This window comes from Mya arenaria, chromosome 15 (genome assembly GCF_026914265.1).
Source record: "Mya arenaria isolate MELC-2E11 chromosome 15, ASM2691426v1".
Taxonomy (NCBI): domain Eukaryota; kingdom Metazoa; phylum Mollusca; class Bivalvia; order Myida; family Myidae; genus Mya; species Mya arenaria.
In genome coordinates, this window is record NC_069136.1 from 44,189,917 (window position 1) to 44,213,127 (window position 23,211).

A 23,211-nucleotide genomic window follows, 5' to 3' on the forward strand; every position below is an offset into this window, starting at 1 on the left:
TTACTATTAATTTAATCACGTATGTATGTAATTTATAGTGCATTCGGTTACCATTTGTAAAAAGTACTAGTAGTAAAAAAACGAATTGTCAGCTATTTATACATGCATGGTCTATACTAGTGACACAAAACACACAACATATCATAAAAATTGTCTATCTAATATAAGTTGTCGTTGCCTCGGTTGTATTGTTGGTTTCCCATATTATACACTTGTATCTAAATTATATATTACTAGGATATTTTGTTACATTCGTAATAACTAAGCCACATGTGGTTATACAGTATTTATATTCAGATGTTGTCATAAGTTCTGTTAATATTCTAGAGTAAATACATTTACACAAGTTGACATATTTTGTTTTCATCCTCCTTTTACAACAAACGTCTAATAGCAATCAACTGATACTTTGATTAGTTAATTAATTGCACAATATCTCGGAGGAAAATAAAGATAGAGCTTTGTTGGTGAAAACGTTTGTTAAAAGGAAGTTCAAAAGCAAAAATACTCCCATGTTATAATTTGTTATAATTTAGGCTCAGAATACATAAAACGTATCTTCCAGTTTATTTGTGTGGTTTATTTTATTCATTTGGCTGAGAATACACTAATTCAATCCTTCATTAAACACAATAACGGGGGAACTCCTTGTCAGTACATCACTAGAAATAGCCATGAAGGAGATGGATAAAAGTTAGGTTGTTTGAGTAAACTTGCATTGAATCACCAAACCAATCAAACACTAGGCGAATTTGTTATTAGGTAAATGGTGCTGTTATTATTATGCACCAGGCAATTGTAACCACGCCCCCAGGTCCGGGTGTTTTTTACGTACCAGCCGGCCCCGCAGTGACAGATGAATGCGGTTGTTTTGTCTTCGCGCCAAAAATAGCGGGGAATGGTCCTAACTTAGGATACGGGGGCATTCGGTGGGGATTTTACCAGCAGTTTGTCCTCTCAGGGCGGGGATTTTACCCGGGCTTGGCTGAACCTGAAGTCCCCACTATTCCCTGGACCTGGGGGGGGGGGGGGGGCGGGCGTGGTTACAATTAACTGGTGCATTACTATTGTGTTTTCGACTGTCTCTCGGAGCTGCATAATTATGTGAATTGCCTTTTCATTGACAACTGCAATTGCGATTGCAAAAGCTGCACGTAATTTATTTTTATTAAACACGGAGCGTTTTCTTAATTATTCCCTTATCAGTTGACAAGTATCTGTTTTACGGTTCACAAGTGATGTTCTTAGCAGTGATATATGGCAGACACTTGTTTGGTTTTGAGAGAAGAAGCGCACCCATCAGTATCATAAGACATGATGGATTTTATTTGCTTGCATGTTACAGTGATCGATCATTTTCAAAGAGTCACGTCTAACAAATCAGATATAAAAAAATGTTTTTGATATCTCTGATGTCCTTTAAATACTATTCCTGCTTAACGCAAATGTCACCATGGGTACAATGTTTATTTTGCCTCCTAATGAATGTTCTTTCACTAAACAAAAATTCAGTTTTATAGGGAATTTAAAATGCAAAATATTGATGATTCTATTAATTCTATTTAGAATTTGGTTACGCAGATGTAAATTAGAGGTTAATCCATAGAGGAGTCAAGTTGTTCGAGCGTCAATTGACTCGAGCGTCTAATATGGCCCGAGACATAGTCGAAGGACGTAATGAGCACCAGAGCCAATTAAGACAATTGTCACGCAACGGCACTGATCCACCAAAATACCTCTAGTACAATGTTAACGAAGTACGTTGCCAAAAGTACTTAAAACATATTGAACACGAATCCTTCCCCCCACCCCACAAAAAAAAAATAAAAAATAAAAAAAATAAAAAAAAATCCTATTGTCCGTTAAGAAAGTCGTAATACTAATTCGATCTGATGGCCGAAAGTCCAGTTTGTTTAGCGACTTAGGTTTTTCGTGAAACCCGGCCCCGGTGACTACACAGCAAGCCATTCGGGTTTAAACTGTTGCACAACGTTTGCCTTTGTTTATGTCAGGTAACTGTATTATTCTTTGCATTGTGAGCAATGTGTATATCGGCAATTATTACATAATGATAAGATATTGATAAAGGTTCGTTTTAAAAACCTGTATCTTATGTCACTTATTTCTGTCAACAAAAATGCAAAAACGCGTTTTGGCGAAATTCGAAAACCAGTGTGCAAAACTGAGAGCGAAGAGCTACCTATTCGCAGGGATGGAACACATAGATAATGCGTTCGCGTTAGAATTAACGCATAAATTTTACTTGTTTTCGCCCAAACGGTGAAAACACGACAAAGTGCTACTTTATTGGTCGCATGTTGGCTACAAGATACAAGAATCTTTATTTAATGTCGGTTATTTGAAGAACAAATAACACTAGCTCATTGAGCTATTTTTCGACATGAATAACATAACATAATATAGCAAAACATAACAATGAACTGGTGACGTTGAAATAAAAGCATATAGTTTTAAATAAGTTGCATATCGGAAAAGGATGATAATCGTAAATATTGTAAACTGCAAAGGTGTTACCGAGGGTATGTACATGGAAACTACAGCATGGTATAGTTACGTTTAGTTAGTAAAAATGTTAAAATATCTGCTTGAAAAAAAAAATCAGATAAAAATGTTTTCTGTGAAACACATTATAATTCTCAATTTCCAATTATTTATTAGTTATATGAACATTGAGCATTAAAAGAGTTACCTGTTCAGGTGCGGACCAGCCTTCTTCATTCTAGGTAGTTTGAGAACAGCTTATTTCTTTTGGTAGGCTGCTCTATACCTGCCTGGCATCAAAATGGAAAGGGTTCGTGTCTGGTGTGTTGAGTTCCTCTTACTGATCTCGACATACACAGTTTTCATATCTGAGATCTGAGATTAACATACTATGTCCTAAATGTTACATGGTTTTCAACCTATTCCGGTGAGAAACCGTACATATATTTGTAATTTTAAATGGCGATGTATCTTATCCCGCTCAGATGTAATGCTGGCTAAAGATTAACATAAGTCGAGGCGTAATCATTAAATCATTTCTTAAAGCCCTGTACTGAATAAATGTCCAGATTTATAGGTTTTTACCACTAGGAGTGCAAAATGGTACGCAATCAAATCATACCGATGCATTTTTAAATTTTCACAAAGAAACGTTCCACAAATGGCGTGTAAAACATTTCTCATTTATTTATGTAATTAAACGGCTTTATTAGATTTTGGGTCTTCTGATCCAGCCATGAAGAATATAGAATACCTTTACATATTAATACACATATAATTAAACAAAAGTATAGGTTTAAATACATGAGTCATAAAAGGTCGATGCTTTCTTTATGAAACCTATGCATTTTTTAAACATGCACTATCTACCAATTTGTTGAATTCTGTATGCAAATAACGTTGTAGCAATGCAATACAATATTACAATACACTTCAACACAGTACATTGCAATACAAACACCAAATACAAAGAAAGAATGGTCAACAGTGTCAATAAGAGCTTAATAATACTAATGCGAAGAAGAATGACTTTAAAATATGCCTCTTACCTTGGAAAAGAAGAAGATAACGTACAAAATGAGTTACAAACAGTATGAGGAAACTCAATATAATTGCTTTAATTAAACAGAATGAGAAGAATTTACACTGGTTGACTTACGTTGTGAATTAAATGTTTCATAAGTAAAGTCACAATAATAGGTTGGAAGGTATTTTCTTCTTTATTGAAAAGAAATGTATGTATTTCTTTAGACCTTGCGGTAAACGATAACCCTTGAAAGTGCAAGCACTTATTTCCAATGGGGTCCTTTGTTTATGCTGAAGGGACAGCTCGCGAAATAGACAGTGGTGGGATACATGGAAGTCTGGGTGCGATACAATTGCTCTTTTTCGAAGAAACCCCATGGTTATATTTCGTGCTCGGTGTTAAGCACCGACACACGGGCACATCTTTCCTGGGTTAAACCAGTACTGAGGACACCACTTTTCCAAGCACTTCCCTTTAAATGGCGAGCGCCAGAAAAGGGAGCTACTTATATAAACTTTTAACGTCTTTCGGTATGACGCGGCTAGGGATCGGACTCATACTGAATGGCAAACCTGAAGTAACTACCAAGGTCTGACCTACGAATATGACAGTCGACATTACTATTCCTTCCTATTTCAATCGGGAATTTGTGGTTAGCCATACGGAATTACTTTAATAGAGTTTCAAATTAGGTGATTAAGTACTTTTCTTATTGGAGAGTTTCCTTGAACAATAGTAAGAGTAATTGTTGCCTTTAGAAAAGTTATTTTATTACAGAGTGTCCATCTTGTTTAAACTGATCGGTTAGGACTTGTTTAACACAATTGTGTAAATTAAGGTTTATATATGTAGATTATTATAACCATATATTGGAAAACCCCGTATTATTTAAAAATGATTTATTGTGATCCGTCCATTTAAAAGATATAGAAATATCCTTTTGCAACGACCTATAACAAATATGTAATAATTTAGCTTCTTTACCTCGATGAATGGATATCCAGAATTTTACCTTGTATGATAAATTCTAATGGACATCTTCCAGTTTCACCATACAGCATATAACCCGGTTCTCATTTTAGTTTTTGTTATTTTTCTGAGAAAACTAAGGTGAACTTGTTCAATACTTTTTGTTTTTCACAACTTCAAACTTCAGCCGAGTATAATAGTATTGGCAAGATTGTATGGTCAAATGATTGTAATTGTAAGTCTTTCGGTTTATCTAAATTGTAAATACGTTTATATAGTAAGTGCACTACCTTGTTGGCCTGTTTTTTATGTTAAAAAACTTCCAGACCTTGAAAAGAATACTCCTAATTACTTATATTTTGTAACCATTTCTTTTATATTGTTTGTTATTTTGAAATTAAAGTAAGTCGGACTATTAGTGCCAAAAACAACTACCTTTGTTTTATCAATATTGACCTTTAACGAAAACAAGCGAAAAGTAGTATTTAGTGCACGTCAGACTGTGAACTGATAAAAGAAGTAGGGGAATAAACTTTTAGGTCAAACCGTAGGATACCTAATACAGGTAATGTTTTATTCTCATTACATAACCTTTATTTAATCGCAATAAACACACAAAAATGTTGAAAATTCTCTCTGCAATGCTGACAAATTACGGAATAATTACGAAATGTATTTATAACGTTGTTCATGGCATCCTCATCATAATTAGTTAAAGTAAAAACCTTAAAATATAAGATATATTATGAAGTGTATTTATAGTAACAGAATGGCGGCGACACGATGGGGATGTTTGGGTCCGGGAAAGATCTCATGCGACTTCTTCCTGGCCATCCAGGACAACCTTTCCGCACAGGAACACGAGGTGGGTCTGTCAACAAACCGATTTGGTTATCGTTAAAAAATGACTGAAATTCTTATATGTATTAAAAACCCGCATCAAAGTTAAACGGTATTGATACAATTAAAAGAAATAAACATATGGAATGCGGAGCAGTTGGACAGAAAAGAAAGTTGAATGAAATGTTTAATTGTTAAGTATTCACTTTTCTTACAGTCTAAAATTGTATCAATAGACACTTTAATATGCAAATATGTAAATTTATTGACGCGGCCTTCGTCATATAAGAAAGCCAGCAAAATATTTTGCCTCAGGCGTCTCGTTGGAACTTTTGCGAGACAATGCAGTTCTAATGACCGTTGGATAGGTTTAGAAATTTTCATTCTTAAGCAATATTTCCGCCCGAAATACACACATCTGATTAAAAGTATGACTCATCCAGGATTTCCACCACCTTTCTGTTGATGTTATACTAAGAGCGTTTGTTTTTACTACCAGATTTGTTTTCGAAATGTTTGTTATGGACAGATTTGGCACCAGCAATGTTCCTTTTTGTGAGTTGAAATGATCTTAGTGTCATATTTTCGTTGTGTTGCTAAATTAACTATAATCCGCATTACAGCTGAAAACAAAGTTATAAAAAAAAGAAACAACAATATGTTGTCATCAATAATATGCCTAGTATTTAAAATACTAAAATTATTCAATGAAGCAGCATTAGGATATTAGATATATGTCTTATACCTTACTTTAATGACACTCTTATTCAAAATCAATACATATACATGCATAACAAACATAAATTTTGAATGATAAACCTAAAACTACGTTCTAAATAATGCATTTATGGAACATATTAACTACTGATATCAAGATTGTAACCGTGAATTTAATAGCAGAAAGAGCAAACATATTAAATGATTGGTGAATGCTAAAAGATCTACTGTGATTTATTATAATCTCATAAGGTAGAAGTACCGTGTTTTATGCTCATTTCTTTCAAATTAAACTCGGTATTCTTTATAAGAACCATTGGTTTAGACATTCAATAATCCTTTTTGGAATTTTAAAACACTATTATTAATTGTGGTGAATCTTATTTTGCGAGTAAGAGTGCATCTTTAACAGTCCCTTGTAAGCCGAGCTGCCTCTATAGTATCCAAAGATTTATCGTCAGAGGCTTTGCGAATAATTAAATGGGATTCCTTCCAGTGATCGCATTGGCAATGTCATGAGCGCTAAGTTCAGAAAGCACCATCTCTGTAGAAACTATTGCTTTATCGTAAGAGACTTTCAAAATGTTTAAATGTGAATCCTCCAGGTTGTCCCATTGTCTGTGACATGAACGTCAACACTAAGTTAAGAAATCACCGGCTTATGAAAAAGTCAATAAGAAGATTGTTTCATTGTATATGGTAATTGCCCAAGACGGGAAGATGTCTTTGATGATACACTTTCCGATTCGGAATGAATGAAGGAAATTTATTGGTCTGATCTTAAGATCCTGGGATTAATTCCTCCATGACATCACATAACTGATAACAAGTCAAATTATAACCAAGGATCCATACTCGAATGCGCTTCATATCATCTTATAAATAGTATGTTTTTACAATCAAATTATAACATTTTATTTGAGAACTTGGCCGGTATTTGATTAACGGTACTTATTACCTATCGTTTGTATTTTGTTAAGCGTTGATTTGAACTAAATACAATCGGAACGAACACTAATTAGACACGAACGCTGCGAACGCTCTCCTAGACACCAACGCTATGAACGCTCACCAAGACACAAACGCTACGAACGCTCACTAAGACACGATCGCTACGAGCGCTCACCAAGACATAAACGCTACGAACGCTCTCCAAGACACGAACGCTATGAACGCTCACTAAGACACGAACGCTACGAACACTCTCCAAGACACGAACGCTATGGACACTCTCAAAGACACGAACGCTACGAACGCTCACCAAGACACGAACGCTAGAACGCTCACTAAGACACGAACGCTACGAACGCTCACCAAGACACGAACGCTATGAACACTCACTAAGACACGAACGCTACTATGGCTCACCAAGACACGAACGCTAGAACGCTCACTAAGACACGAACACTACGAACGCTCACCAAGACACGAACGCTACGAACGCTCACCAAGACACGAACGCTACGAACGCTCACCAAGACACGAACGCTATGAACGCTCACTAAGACACGAACGCTACGAACGCTCTCCAAGACACGAACGCTATGAACGCTCACTAAGACACGAACGCTACGAACGCTCACTAAGACACGAACGCTATGAACGCTCACTAAGACACGAACGCTACGAACGCTCACTAAGACGCGAACGCTACGAACGCTCACTAAGACACGAACGCTATGAACGCTCACTAAGACACGAACGCTACGAACACTCTCCAAGACACGAACGATACAAACGCTCTCCAAGACTCGAACGCTACGAACGCTCACCTAGACACGAACGCTGCTACGAACGCTCTCCAAGACACGAACGCTACGAACGCTCACCAAGACACAAACGCTATGAACGCTCACTAAGACACGATAGCTACGAACGCTCTCCAAGACACGAAAGATACGAACGATCACCAAGACACGAACGCCGCTACGAACGCTCTCCAAGACACGAACGATACGAACGCTCACCAAGACACGAACGCTACGAACACTCACTAAGACACGAACGCTACGAACGCTCACCAGGACACGAACGCTACGAACGCTCACCAAGACACGAACGCTACGAACGCTCACCAAGACACGAACGCTATGAACGCTCACTAAGACACGAACGCTACGAACACTCACTAAGACACGAACGCTACGAACGCTCACCAGGACACAAACGATACGAACGCTCACCAAGACACGAACGCTACGAACGCTCACCAAGACACGAACGCTCCGACAGCTCACCAAGACACGAACGCTACGATCGCTCACCAAAACACGAACGCTAGAACGCTCACTAAGACACAAACGCTACGAACGCTCACCAAGACACGAACGCTAGAACCCTGACTAAGACACGAACGCTACGATCGCTCACTAAGACACGAACGCTACGAACGCTCACCAAGACAGGAACGCTATGAACGCTCACCAAGACACGAACGCTTTGAACGCTCACTAAGACACGAACTCTACGAACGCTCTCCAAGACACGAACGCTACGAACGCTTACCAAGGAACGAACGCTACGAACGCTCTCCAAGACACCAACGCTATGAACACTCTCCAAGACACCAACGCTACGAACGCTCTCCAAGACACCAACGCTATGAACACTCTCCAAGACACGAACGCTATGAACACTCTCCAAGACACGAACGCTACGAACGCTCACCAAGACACGAACGCTACGAACGCTCACCAAGACACGAACGCTACGAACGCTCTCCAAGACACGAACGCTACGAACGCTCTCCAAGACACGTACGCTACGAACGCTCACCAAGACACGAACGCTCTCCAAGACACGAACGCTGAACTAGAAACAAACACTTCTCTCGACTCCAACGTTTCGAACGCTTTAAGATACATGACCGATAAACTAGACGCGATCGGTATGAACGCTAAAATAGACACGATCAGTACGAGCGCTAAACTAGACACACAAGCTAAACTAGGCGCGAATGGTACGAACGCTTACCTGGACATAGACACTTAAAAGGGCAGGAATTCAAGAACGCTAAACTAGACACGAACGCTTTACAAGACACGAACCCTTCTTGTTCCTGTTTTCAGTTTGTTGCTGTCGCATCACGGGATGTGAATCGGGCGAAGGAATTTGCAGAAAAGTTCAAATTCAAACGGTATTACAGCTCTTATGACGATGTTGCCAACGATAACGATATCGGTAAGAAAATCGCACTATATTATAACGTAATCATGGACATAATAGGAACGGTAAGTAAATGAAATTTTAATTTGGTAATTCCATACAATCTTAACTTAAGTTTCAAAAAAATAAGCTTGAGAGAGTTTCTGTCCTGAATTACACTGATAATATATCACTTAATATTAGAGCACATTAATAACTTTAATATTAAATCTTTTTTAGACAATAATGAAATAAATACAGAGTAACAAATAGTTTAGAACTCATAGTCTCGTGTTTCAGATATCGTCTATATAGGAACCTTACACACCGCTCACGTAGAGCTCTCCTTGAAGATGTTGAAGGTAACGCCTCATAATTTTGCCTACCTTACTTAGGCAGCTTGCGCCTGCCACCAGTTATCCGTTTACAGACACTCAACCGTTTTGCCTACCCACTAGCCTGTTTTGTATGCTCATAATACTACTATTCAAGTCAACGCTGTATATGCACCTTATACCCCCATTTCACCAAGGATTGTTTTTTTGACAATCGGCCCGATCTGTAACAGATTTTCCCCGATGATTTATGTTTTTGATCGGCCAGATTGTAGTCCTGAATCGCCTCCAATCGTCCCCATTTTTAAAGCCGATTAAGTCCCGACCAATGAACCACGGCGAGAAACGATTCACGGACACTTACGAGCATTTACGAGGCCATGCGGGCTGGTCATCCGAGGATCTGGTGATGGTCGGGTGCTTACACTCCAACGACACTACGCATGACCCTCGGAAGAGAGCGGCAGAGGCTAAACGAAAGCTCCAGAAGGCTCCAGAGGGCTCCAGAAGGCGGGCGAGACAAGTGGACCTTCAGAGGACGACCAAGGCGACCACGGGCCGACGGTTTTTGATCCGCTACTGTTTTTCAACTTGTTTAAAAACAGTAGCCGATCACTTTTTAGGTACCGACCCTCGGGGGACTAATGCGATCGCGCCAGATCTTACCCCGAAGGTATATGTTAGTGCACGTTAGTGCACGCAGGTTCCCGACTTATTTTGCAAAAATAGGGCCGATCGACTAAAAAAGGGATCCGGTACTCTCGGGACCAAAACAATCCTTGGTGATCAAAGCTTGATAAAATATCGGCCAATGACATAAACAAATATCTGAATAAATTAATAATTATACAAGGAAAACTATAGGGTCAAGCCCAGTGTCAAAATTTCAAAATGAACATTAATTTAATGTTCTCGCACATACATATTTATCACAGTATATATCATTATTACTATTATTGAGGGTCAAGATTGCCATGATAAAATCTAATATACACTAAACAAAATTCCCAACCGTCCACCTAAGTAATCTTCTAATATTCCTTTCCCTGTGAAATACGCCTAATTACAAATTAGTTTCAAGAAAAGACCATTACATCGTACACATGGTGTGAAAACTTGGTTCACATATTTCGCGTTGTCAACAAGTTACAGTGTCTCAAATGACAACACCCTCAATGATAAAAGTCACAAAATCTAACATAGCGTGTATAGGAATAAAAATAAAAATACCACCCTTAGTCACTTTAAAATGGTATTACATCATATGTGAGACTGAAACACAGTCATCAACGGCTTAATTAGTTCAAATGAATGTTCAACTTTATCATTACCATCTATGTGAAACAAACAATGAAAATTTTGATCCCCTATGGAATTTGCATAGTTATTTCTTTTCCTTGTGACACTTGGATTTCGGAGTAACCGCATATGAACTGTGTTTTCTCTGCCGTTTATGCTTCGATTTAGCTGAATTTCTTTAAAGAATATTGCCACGAGATGGCGGATATCGAATACTGAACTGTATATGATTATACTTAATGCACTTTTCAAGAAGGTTACTTGACAAGTGGCCGGTCAGGAATTTGGTTTAGTGTATACGTGTTTCATACGTGGTATCAGTCAGAGATAGTGATTTTTTGTTCTTGATATACTTTTGTATCATGAAGTTACCTTATGCGTTTTTTCCTTTTTGACTGGAATACGTTGGAAGACTCTTTCGTGCAGGTATTTCTAATTTCGCTATCACGGTCAAGGCACGGAAGTCATTTTTACAACACGTTAAAACGACTGCGCTAAGCTTCGTTGTGTACCGTGGGTGATTTGGCTAGGATGATCTCGTAATGATGAAAAATTAATGAGGCAATTTTATGGATTCCACCATTGTGGAAATATGCATAGACATTCGTACTAATACTAGTTGTCGCGTGCGTGGACAACTGACACTAAAGGGTTATTAAAAAATCTATTGTAACATGCCATTTTATTGGAAGAAAAGTTGTCTCCCCGGCCTCATGCATATTCATATAAACGAGATTTCGTCAGTCAATTTTCCCACGGTATGTATGAAGTGTAACGGAATAAAATAACGTGAATACCGAAGATGGACTGGTGGTGGAAATGTAAGTTTGTCTTATTGTTGTACATTTCCCACATCATGGGCAAATGTATGCATTTCTGTTACATTGCTGAAGTGATTTGAAACATGCTAGTTTGCATTTCGGGTCTATAGTTGTTTACATGCGGCCGTTTATCTGTTAGTCATTCCTTATAATGTTTCGTTTAAAGGCTGGAAAGAGTGTAGTATGCGAGAAGCCAATGGCGATGAACCTGAAACAAGCAAAGCTTGTTTTAGATACGGCCAAAACAGAGAAACGACTCTTCATGGAGGTGAGGTTATACACAAAGATTTCGCTGTAAAAAGCTACCATGTAGGGGACAGACGTACGTTGTATCACAGTTTTATTTTACTCATATCATGAAACGTCTGTCTGTTCGTTTTTTACGTCCTTTCGTCCGGTCATTGAACAACATAAAATTGATCATAAAATATAGCGCCTTTAATTGACGTTTTCATCTTTGTGGCACTGATGTTGACAACATTATATTTTAAATAAGTTTTTTGTATGTATCTTCTTCATGTTCATTTTTAAGCTTGTTTGTTTTTAAATTTATGTCTACACATGGAAATCGGAAATGGTAAATAAATCAATGCTTCAGATGCTTTCTTTCATTCACAGGGATGTTGGAGTCGTTTCTTTCCGGTTTACGACCTGATACGCTCTGAGATGGACAAGAGAACCCTTGGTGAAGTTCGCATGGTTCAAGCCAACTTTTGCGTACAGGTAGGATGCAGATCTTTAATTAATATTGCGGAGCGTGTAATTGTTGTTACTGGTTCTAGTAAATATCACTTTTTATTTGCTATGAAGTATAATCTAAATTGAAAAAAAGGCGCAATCAAAGGAGATAAAAATAATGTCACTCTTTATAGTTCAATGGGAATACATACACAAAAATACCATACACAGATTAATTTTAACATAACTAATGCATAAGCCTTTTACTACACTATGGGGATAACAACTCCAGCAAGGTCAGTATAACTTAAGTTGTCTTTTACCGCAGATCGCCCACGTCGACCGTATAAAGAAGATATCGATGGGAGGAGGCGGTGTGCTTGACCTCGGCATCTACTGTATACAGTTCGCTTGTCTCGTCTTCAAGGAAATGCCTGAGTCCATTACAGTAGTCGGAGGGCTAATGGGAGGTAGGAAGTTTTTTTCATATCTATTAAATCTCTTGTAAAATTAAAAGCGCCTTTTCTGAAGAGCACTCTCTAAGATTCAAGTTTTCAACTGTGTACCTTTCGCTTGTGTCGTGTTTTGTTAAATAACAGCTACTTAATTCCCTATAAAGTATATCACCTCTTTACCACTGTTTCAGACGTTGACGAAGGAGCCTGCGTCATATTAAAGTATCGGAGTGGAGCGATGGCCAACCTGACATATCACGTTAACAGCGGGATGGGCAACAACTCCGCTGTCATCCTTGGACAGAAGGGCCGTATTGAGGTGTGTACTGTTTGGTGGGCGCCAATACCCTCTAGTGAGAGCACATACCGTGTTATTGGTAATGCTGTATTGATGTGTGTACTGTTTGGTGGGCGCCAATACCCTCGAGTGAGAGCACATACCGTGTTATTGGTAATGCTGTATTGAGGTGTGTACTGTTTGATGGGCGCCAATAGCCCCTAATGAGAGCACATACCGTGTTATTGGTAATGCTGTATTGAGGTGTGTACTGTTTGGTGGGCGCCAATACCCTCTAGTGAGAGCACATACCGTGTTATTGGTAATGCTGTATTGAGGTGTGTACTGTTTGGTGAGCGCCAATACCCCCTAGTGAGAGCACATACCGTGTTATTGGTAATGCTGTATTGAGGTGTGTACTGTTTGGTGGGCGCCAATACCCCCTAGTGATAGCACATACCGTGTTATTAGTAATGCTGTATTGAGGTGTGTACTGTTTGGTTGGCGCCAATACCCTCTAGTGGGAGCACAAACCATGTTATTGGTAATGCTGTTTTGAGGTGTGTACTGTTTGGTGGGCGCCAATACCCTCTAGTGAGAGCACATACCGTGTTATTGGTAATGCTGTATTGAGGTGTGTACTGTTTGGTGGGCGCCAATACCCTCTAGTGAGAGCACATACCGTGTTATTGGTAATGCTGTATTGAGGTGTGTACTGTTTGGTGGGCGCCAATACCCTCTAGTGAGAGCACATACCGTGTTATTGGTAATGCTGTATTGAGGTGTGTACTGTTTGATGGGCGCCAATACCCCCTAGTGAGAGCACATACCGTGTTATTGGTAATGCTGTATTGAGGTGTGTACTGTTTGATGGGCGCCAATAGCCCCTAATGAGAGCACATACCGTGTTATTGGTAATGCTGTATTGAGGTTTGTACTGTTTGGTGGGCGCAAATACCCTCTAGTGAGAGCACATACCGTGTTATTGGTAATGCTGTATTGAGGTGTGTACTGTTTGGTGGGCGCCAATACCCTCGAGTGAGAGCACATACCGTGTTATTGGTAATGCTGTATTGAGGTGTGTACTGTATGATGGGCGCCAATAGCCCCTAATGAGAGCACATACCGTGTTATTGGTAATGCTGTATTGAGGTGTGTACTGTTTGATGGGCGCCAATACCCCCTAGTGAGAGCACATACCGTGTTATTGGTAATGCTGTATTGAGGTGTGTACTGTATGATGGGCGCCAATAGCCCCTAATGAGAGCACATACCGTGTTATTGGTAATGCTGTATTGAGGTGTGTACTGTTTGATAGGCGCCAATACCCTCTAGTGAGAGCACATACCGTGTTATTGGTAATGCTGTATTGAGGTGTGTACTGTTTGATGGGCGCCAATAGCCCCTTATGAGAGCACATACCGTGTTATTGGTAATGCTGTATTGAGGTGTGTACTGTTTGATGGGCGCCAATACCCTCTAGTGAGAGCACATACCGTGTTATTGGTAATGCTGTATTGAGGTGTGTACTGTTTGATGGGCGCCAATACCCCCTAGTGAGAGCACATACCGTGTTATTGGTAATGGTGTATTGAGGTGTGTACTGTTTGCTGGGCGCCAATACCCCCTAGTGAGTGAGAGCACATACCGTGTTATTGGTAATGCTGTATTGAGGTGTGTACTGTCTGGAGGGCGCCAGGAATCCCCCTTGTTATTGTACGGACCGTTTTATTTGTATTGAAGTGGTATTGGAGGGCGCTCGGAAATGCCCATGGTTATAGCATTGACCATGTCATTCGTATTGAGTCGTGAACTGTATTGAGGTGGGGGGGGGGAGCAGGAATGCCCTAGTGATTGCAACGACAGTGTAATAGGTATTGTTATATTAGGTATGTACTGAGTGGTATTGCTGTATTGATCCTGTCTGGTCAAATGCCCTATTTTGGCAGTTCATGTTTTCAATCAGTTTAGAACGGCAATTTTTTTTTTCATTGGAATAACAGGATCGCCCATTTTTTGACTCCTAAAGTAGGTTTGTGTTTTAAGAATATGTATGGTTGTCTTTGAATACATTTGCTCAAAATCTTGTTTTACACATAAATCATTCTATAAATATATTGCAATGGTGATTTCTAACCCTTTATAACCGATGCGAGCAGCATTATTTAATCTTAGAACTTCTGCACAGGTTGACGAACCTTTCCATTGTCCAACCCGATGTCGCACACCCTCGGGAGAACACGAGTTTCCGTTAAAGGACAATGACTACAACTTCACCAACAGTAGTGGAATGTTGTATGAGGCTAACGCTGCACGGGACTCGCTCCTCAAAGGTAATCTAATCATATATGCTCTTAGGGACTAGCAACGCAAAGGCAGTCTCACCACATCAGTTGCATGTGACTCGCTCCTCAAAGGTAGTCTTACCATATCTGTTGCACAAGACCCGCTCCTCAAAGGAAGTCTTACATTATCTGGTTTAAGGAACTAGCTCCTCAAAGGTAAGCTTATTGTTCCTGTTGAACCGGACTCGCTCCTTAACGGTAGTCTTACTGTATCTTCTGCAGGGGACGTATTTCGCAAAGGCATTCTTACTGTATCTGTTACACGGGACTCGCTCCTCAAAGGATCTTACTGTTTCTGCTGTAAGGGACTCGCTCCTTTAATGTTGCCTTCCTGTATGTGCTGCACGGGATTCGTTCATAAAGTGAACTTTAACTATATCTACAGAACGGAACGCGCTCTTCAAATGAAGTCTGAGTTATTCCATTTTATAGCTAGTAACTCACCTCTGGAAAAGAAATGAACTGCAAAATAACGCACTTTTAATTAAAACGTGTCATTAGACAACTGTTGTAGAAAAACTCAAGTCACTTTAATATGCAGTAACAGCTAACAGTTTTTTTTTATTCCATGGAGACGACCTCATTATATAAATGTTGTGATAAACAGCGTCGTTGATTGCTATTTTTGAATAAGATCATAATATCACGTGAAACTTAGCAAGCCACGTGAAGTTGTATGTGAACTGTATGTATCTAGTGTATATGTTCATATCTAGTATCAATTGTTTACAAAATAAGCCAGGGAGACATTTCCGACTTTGTAAACGGTATTTTACAAACCAAGACTTTATTATTACTATGTTAATATGTGAGTGTATTATACATTCTAATAGTTTATCAAAACACTATCCCGTGAAAAGGGAAAAAATTCATATACGTCAAAGTTTATTTTGGTGGCTACAGAAAATGGAGCGAGAGCAGCGAGTGAAGAGAGGCCAAGAATGCTCGCACAATTTTGAGGCTTTGTGTTTTTTTTCATAATAGCATATAAATCAATTGTTGGTTGAACAACAAAGGGAAAATAACAAAAAAGGAACTTTTAGAGTACTTTTCATTAAAAATAAACAAATTGTAAGTAATTGGATTGATTTAGTTACAAACGGAACGTTTGCAAAGTACAGGCACTTGGATGACACCGTTATTTTCGTCATTCATAACGATGTAACTTCGCGCATATGTATAGGGAACAGCGAACAATGGAAAATTGACGATTGTATCAAATCATGTTGACCGACAAAATACTCTCTACGAAAATAAATGTTTGCATTCACTCTCAAATTTGCTCTACATGATGTGATTATACAGTATATGGAGTAAATCCTCGATTGCCCTTTTCCCACAAAATTGTGCGGACACCAATTACATTTAAATATATAGTTAATATAAATATTAAAAGTGTCAATGGATATGATTGGAAGCTTGATTCGGAAACGTGTTTTCATTTAGGACAAGGTCAGTGTTAGTGTCAGTTTGATTGCAAGTGTTCATTGCGAGCTTAAACGTAGAAACTACAATGCCATGCAGTGTTTGAAAATAACTGGCTATTGATATCAGCATAACCGATGATAACTGTTTATTACTTCCCCTTGAAGTATGCCTTTTTTCTCATTCTCAGATGAGATAGAGCACCCGAAATACAGTCATGCTGACAGCATCATGGTACACTCGATTATGGACGAGGTACGCCGTCAGCTGGGAGTGAGGTACCCCGACTTCGACTGAGGACCGGAGATGCTTGAAATAGCTCCGAACATTCCTGTGTCACTTTGTGTCATCGTGCACTTGAATGTTTAGTGTTAGCATAATAGGTATCGTTGATTCCAACGATGACCCAGAATTGGAGTGTTAATTACTATGTACATTTATACTGGTCAATAAAGTTATTATCAAGGTTGTGTTTTATACTTTAAATGCTAATTCGTCTTACGTTAAAAAGATGAACTGTTATGTGTGCATAACAATTATTTTTTCCCATTATCTTATCTTCTATGTTATATGGTCATGAATTGGTGTCAATAAAATGGACGAACAATGCTTGATTAGAAAATCTTTTATTGAACACATAACGGGGAAACTTGTCGGTAAAACATAGCATATAATCAAAAAGATAGATAAAAGTTAATATGTGTATCAATCAAACACTCGGCAAATTTGTTTTTCGGTAAATGTTTCTGTAATTATTGCAGTTTTCAAGTTTTTTGTATTCGATTGTCTCTCTGAGCTCTATAACTGTGCCAATGACCTTTTTATTGACAACTGCAAGCTGCGCGTAATTTGTTACAAAACACAACGCGTTAATGATTCCCTTGTCAGTTGACAAATGTCTGTGCAACGGTCACACTGTGATGTTCTTTGCAATGACGTATTGCAGACACTTCTTTGATTTTAGGAAACAAAATAAGTGCCATGTTCAGCTTCATAGTGAAAGGAAAAAAATGGATTTTAAAAGCATGCACGTTAAAGTGATCGATCATTTTTAAAGAGTAATGTCCAACAAAACGGAGGTAAAAATATATTTTGATTTCTCTGTTATCCTTTAAATGCATCTCCTGCTTAACGAAAATGTCACCACGGGTACAATGTCACTGCCTCCTAATGGTGGTTCTTTCACGGATCAATTAGGTAAATTTTACAGGGAATTTAAAATGTAGATTATTGATGATTCAGTTGAATGATTTGAATGTGATAATGCAGATGTTAATTAGAGGTAAATACATAATAGATAATAGAGCCGTGTTGTTGTGTGATAATAGACCCGAGCGTCAAATACGGCCCTAGATATAGTCGAAGGGCGTTATGAGCACCATAGCCAATTATCACGCAACGGAACGGCTCCGCCATCTTTTAACAAATTTAATAAGTATGATTGTTCTCCTTATGAAGAGTGGCAGAACCGTGGTCAACTGGGCCCACATTTGGCTATCAAACGAGGTGTCGCAGGTTCGGTTCGCTGCCGCACCACTTAACTAGCAATGGCGTTCTCAGTACTGGTTCAACCCAGCAGAGTTGTATCCAGCACGTTAAAGATCCAAGAGGTCTATTAGCTAGAGTTTTTCCACCCAGGTTTATTTTATATCTAACACTCTGACCGCGAATTGCAGCCACTTCTATACATGTAAATTATGGTATTTAAAACACACATTTAAGTTGTGATGGCGTCCCGACGAGGTCAAGCCATAATGCAGCCATTAGGCACGGGTAGACCTTAATAAACTCAAATAACTAACGAACAGCTTCCTCAATTAGCCTATAGCAACTATACAGAGCAGAGTCGTGTGTAGATCACAATGCTTCCATTCTAAACAATCACAATTCAGTTCCTGCAGAAATAAATACTTGGATGATGAGACAACCAGGAAAAAGAAAGTAGCAGCATATCTTCTTTTGATGCACCTCAAAGAACATGCTGAGAAAAAGGACACATGGTACAGAAAGTATATCCTTTCTGGTATAAAGCTGCTCATCAAACTGCGGGAAAACTTTATGTCTTCGTGTTGCCTTCGTTTGTGGTTCTGTGCCGTCGTGTGACCTTATGTCGGCATCGTACTTGCTTCGGCTGTTGATTGGCTGTTGACTTAGTTCGTGGCTATCTTCTCGCGAAATTCAAAATTCAATATTTGTATGGCTATTTGGTGTCCATTTCGGGACAGTGTGACACCTGCATGACTCATCATCCTTATTTATAACAATCATTATTTTCCCAACCGCGTTCGCGTCCCTTTATTTTGTTAATTAATTTTATTGAATGAACTGACAACAGCATGCAGTTATGAAGTAAGCCATTTTGATTTTAAAACTAAAATTGATGTTACGTGCGACCGTTCCACAGGCGGGTCGTAAAACGATATGCAATTATCGACCCGGGCCGCAAAACTGATAATCGCCGAATCATACAAATACTCGTGAAAACCCTGAACAAACTACTGTACAACTTAATGATTTTGCTTTTTCAAATTAGGTAAATCCTGACATCTTACTGTTAAGAACATATGTGATGAATAAGAATTATATTAACTGAAAGTTTACAACCCATGAACTTTTCCGTTATAACAACTTTCAAAATAGTAAGTATGTCTAAACGAAATATATGTTAATATATTATCTGATTGTAAAGTAACTGATTGCAGCATATCAAAGTAAGCTATTTGATAAATAAATGTATAATTTTACTTATCGGGACATCATATTAAATGTGATTGATATATAAAATTAACTATTAACCATTCCTTCTTCATAAAAAATATGGTCTATCAAATAAAGTAACCCAAGTTCAGTATCCATTCTAATATATATATATATATATATATATATATATATATATATATATATATATATATATATATATATATATATATATATATCAGTTATAATGCATTTGCTTATAATTCGGGAAAATAAGGTTAATGGAGAAAAGTGTTTAGATTCTATTCTGAAGCATTTTAAAGCCCTTATAAACGAAACAGTTTTCCTATAATAGCATTTTCACATGAGATAAGTTCGATGTTTTTTTATAGAGTGTTTTTACTGTGCCAATAATATCGCAAAAAGTACTAATTCATGGTTTAATCGATAATCTACGAGAAAATGATATTCATCGAGTGTGTTACAAAATTGACATTTTCGCCCATTTCTTGGTAATATTTAAAGCTTATACCATCTGCCCCTCTCTATTTCAATCTTTGTGAAGCTACTCTTAGTCGTGTTAATGCTATTTTAATTGTATTGTGTTGGATGGTGTTTAGATATGACTGATAATCAAAGTTTACAAATAGGATATATGTCATTGACCTTGATGATTCTCGTCATTATAAATTCATTTTTGCACTAAACATTCTGTAGCTCTCATCTTAAAGGTGTGTTAATTTTTTTTTAACCCCCTGGTAATCCAAACATCAGCAAATCCCATAGTTTTTAGCAACTTTTTAACTTTATTTGACCAATTGGTATCCACTGCCTTATTTTGTCTTTCAGTTTACATCGTGTTATAGGTAAGTTTAATGATTTTTCTTTCTTCCGTCATTGATATTTTCAACAAAAAGCGAATGATTGATGTCAAGTGATGAACATATACGGAACCTAAATTTCCGTATATGAAGTTGATTTGCGTTGAAAGTTAAACTCCTTATATAGTGTTTAATAAAAATGAAGGTGATTTGTTTCAAGTCTATCTGCATTTAAGAAACTATTCGAGTTTGAAATTACATCTATATAATCTAAAGTAGGTTGCTTTATCTAGCGGAATGAATACTCGTCCGTGTGCTGTTATGAGATTATAAGTATCTTCCATGGCCGAGAGTGTAAGATAGGTTCATTCCGACCTGAGCGTAGGGTGTTTTGCGGAAACGAGGTTTACCGAGTTTCCGCAAAACACCCTGCGCGATGGTCGGGATGAACCTATCTTACACGAGCGGCTATAGTAGATGCTTTTTCTCCCACCTCAGTCAAACAAAATTAAGTAAAAATGTATTTTTTGCTGGAACTCTTTTGTGCTTAGTGAAAATAATTGCGCATGGATTTGCGATAGCACGTGGTTGTCATGGATATTAGCGCATTGATTCACAATATGGTAATAGTCAAATCGGTCTTTTTAAATAGTTCGAAAGAGAATGAAGCATTATTTCTTGATAGGTGCGTGAAAATTGTTTATGGTGACATTTGAAGCGAGAAATAATTAATTAGCGTTCTAAATATTACCATAAGACAAGATTTCCTTGATGCTACAGTCTTCAACAAGGGAGGTAATTACAATGTGGTAACCATTGTGCTTTCAAGTACATAATGGGTATGGTTTGACATGTTGTTCTCGCAATTGCCAATGTGGCCTTTAAATTGTATTATAGCACGAAGTCTTCAAAGTATAAGTTCATACGAAATTATCTATTATGGCTTTTAACACATACAGAACCGCGCTCAGCCATTTGAAATACAAATACAAATACAAGTAAGGCGAATATAAGATATGCCTGAATTAATGAAATAGCAGTTTTGGTTTAGTTCATTTAGTGCAAAACTATCAAAGACTCAATGCCCTATAGCACCTTAAAACGATGTTACCTTTTTCCAGTCCATTATAAATAAAAATAGATCATTTAAAGACAGCTGAAAATAAGTAGATATATATTTTATTTGTTTTTTTTCCACACATGGCAGCTTTATTTTGCAAACTTTGCAAAATAAAGATGCTGTTCACAAATCTTTCCTCAAAGATAAGACGAGAACTTATTTTCTCTCCTCAATTCCTATGATCTTGTTTGACGGAAATAATGAGAAACTGATACTATGGCTGAAAGGTGTATGTCAAGTTTGATAAGCGACTTAAGTGTGTTCATGAAAGAAACCAGACCAATGTCACCACACAGTTAGCCCTTCGGGTGTAAATTGTTGCACAATGTATGTCTCCGTTTAATTCGCGAAAAGCCGAAAACACGACAAATGGCTAATTTCGCTTTCGAATTTTCGCGTTCTAGTAGGCATGCGCAAAATGGTATCAAAACATACCGCTGCATTTTCGAACCTACGAATCAAAGTGCACTTTTACATGTATTAAATGCAACTAGTCATTTAATTAAAAAGCGCTTTACTCACGAAAAGGTGTAAGTTTTCAATGGCGTTACCTGGAAGGTGTAGGGGAAGTATTTTGAGTTTTGATTTCGGGGTACTGAAAATGTGTGTTCATGCTGTCCGAATAATTATCAGAGCTCTAATCACTCGTCGCTTGGTTCTCAAATTATTTTTGAAGGTTTTCACCCGATCGATCCTTTTGTTCGCATCAACAAACAAATTACCAAAATGACAGTTAAAGTACTAGGCGATATTTACCTAAAATAACCTTTAAATATAGACATTTGAACTCAAGTTTAATAATACTTTATTGTTATCTTGTGTAAACGTAAAGACAAACAAAGCATACACTTAAAAAAGTCATACAACAAGAACAAATGGGTTGGGCTACAATATTACAATACACATACATTACAATTCTAGTTTCAGCCCTTCCCAATTTCAATTAATTGGTCTGCCTTTCGAAATTCTTATTATTGGTGAAATATATAATTCATTAAATCAAATGACAACCACGAATTATCGCATATCCATACGCATTTTTTTTCACTAAGCACAAAATAGTTCCAGCAAAGTTCCAGTTTTTTAATTAGTTTTGTTTAACTGAGGTGGGAGAAAAGCATCTACCTTAGCCACTCATGTACGATAGGTTAATCCTGAGCCTCGGTAAACCTCGTTTCCGCAAAATACCCTACGCTCGGGTCGGAATGGACCTATCTTACATTCACGACCATGGAAGATACTTATAATCTACCCATATACACTGGCCTAATAAGTTAACCATACCGCGATCTCTAATTAAACCTGAATAAACATAAACATTTTACTTGATAAGTTTATATCAAATGATACCAATCTTTGGGCCATCCATCCGAGAAGTAATAATATCAAAGTTTGAGATGATAACTTTGTTGGTCATAGCATTGAAGCATTCTAGAAACATAGGCTATACACCCGAAAGGAGTTTACACATCTTGCATTTGGGTAGGCATTTTACATTACATGAGCAGTGATATAAACCTCCTTACAACGTCCTAAAATATTCGTCGAAAGTACAAAAATACCCAAGAATAATCAGCCACTTCGTCCTGCACTGAACATGTCCCTCAATTACAATTCCACATGTGTTTTTACGTTGGACCCCCTGCAGATGCCTTTAATAAACGTATAATCCGCAGTTAGAAATAGACCTTTACAAGATGTTTTAAAAATGAATGTTTGTTTTAATGCAGTACATTTCC

General features: G+C 37.9%; 1 protein-coding gene across 1 annotated transcript; it reads left to right on the forward strand.

The window, feature by feature from the left end:
• Nucleotides 1–5,267: 5,267 nt before the first annotated feature.
• Nucleotides 5,268–17,131, forward strand: LOC128220610 (trans-1,2-dihydrobenzene-1,2-diol dehydrogenase-like). The gene is made up of 9 exons (XM_052929078.1): nucleotides 5,268–5,363; nucleotides 9,124–9,235; nucleotides 9,500–9,561; nucleotides 11,821–11,922; nucleotides 12,273–12,377; nucleotides 12,661–12,802; nucleotides 12,979–13,106; nucleotides 15,253–15,397; nucleotides 17,025–17,131. The coding sequence occupies exons 1-9, from the start codon at nucleotides 5,268–5,270 to the stop codon at nucleotides 17,129–17,131; spliced, it is 999 nt and encodes a 332-aa protein (XP_052785038.1).
• The last annotated feature ends 6,080 nt before the right edge of the window (nucleotides 17,132–23,211 follow it).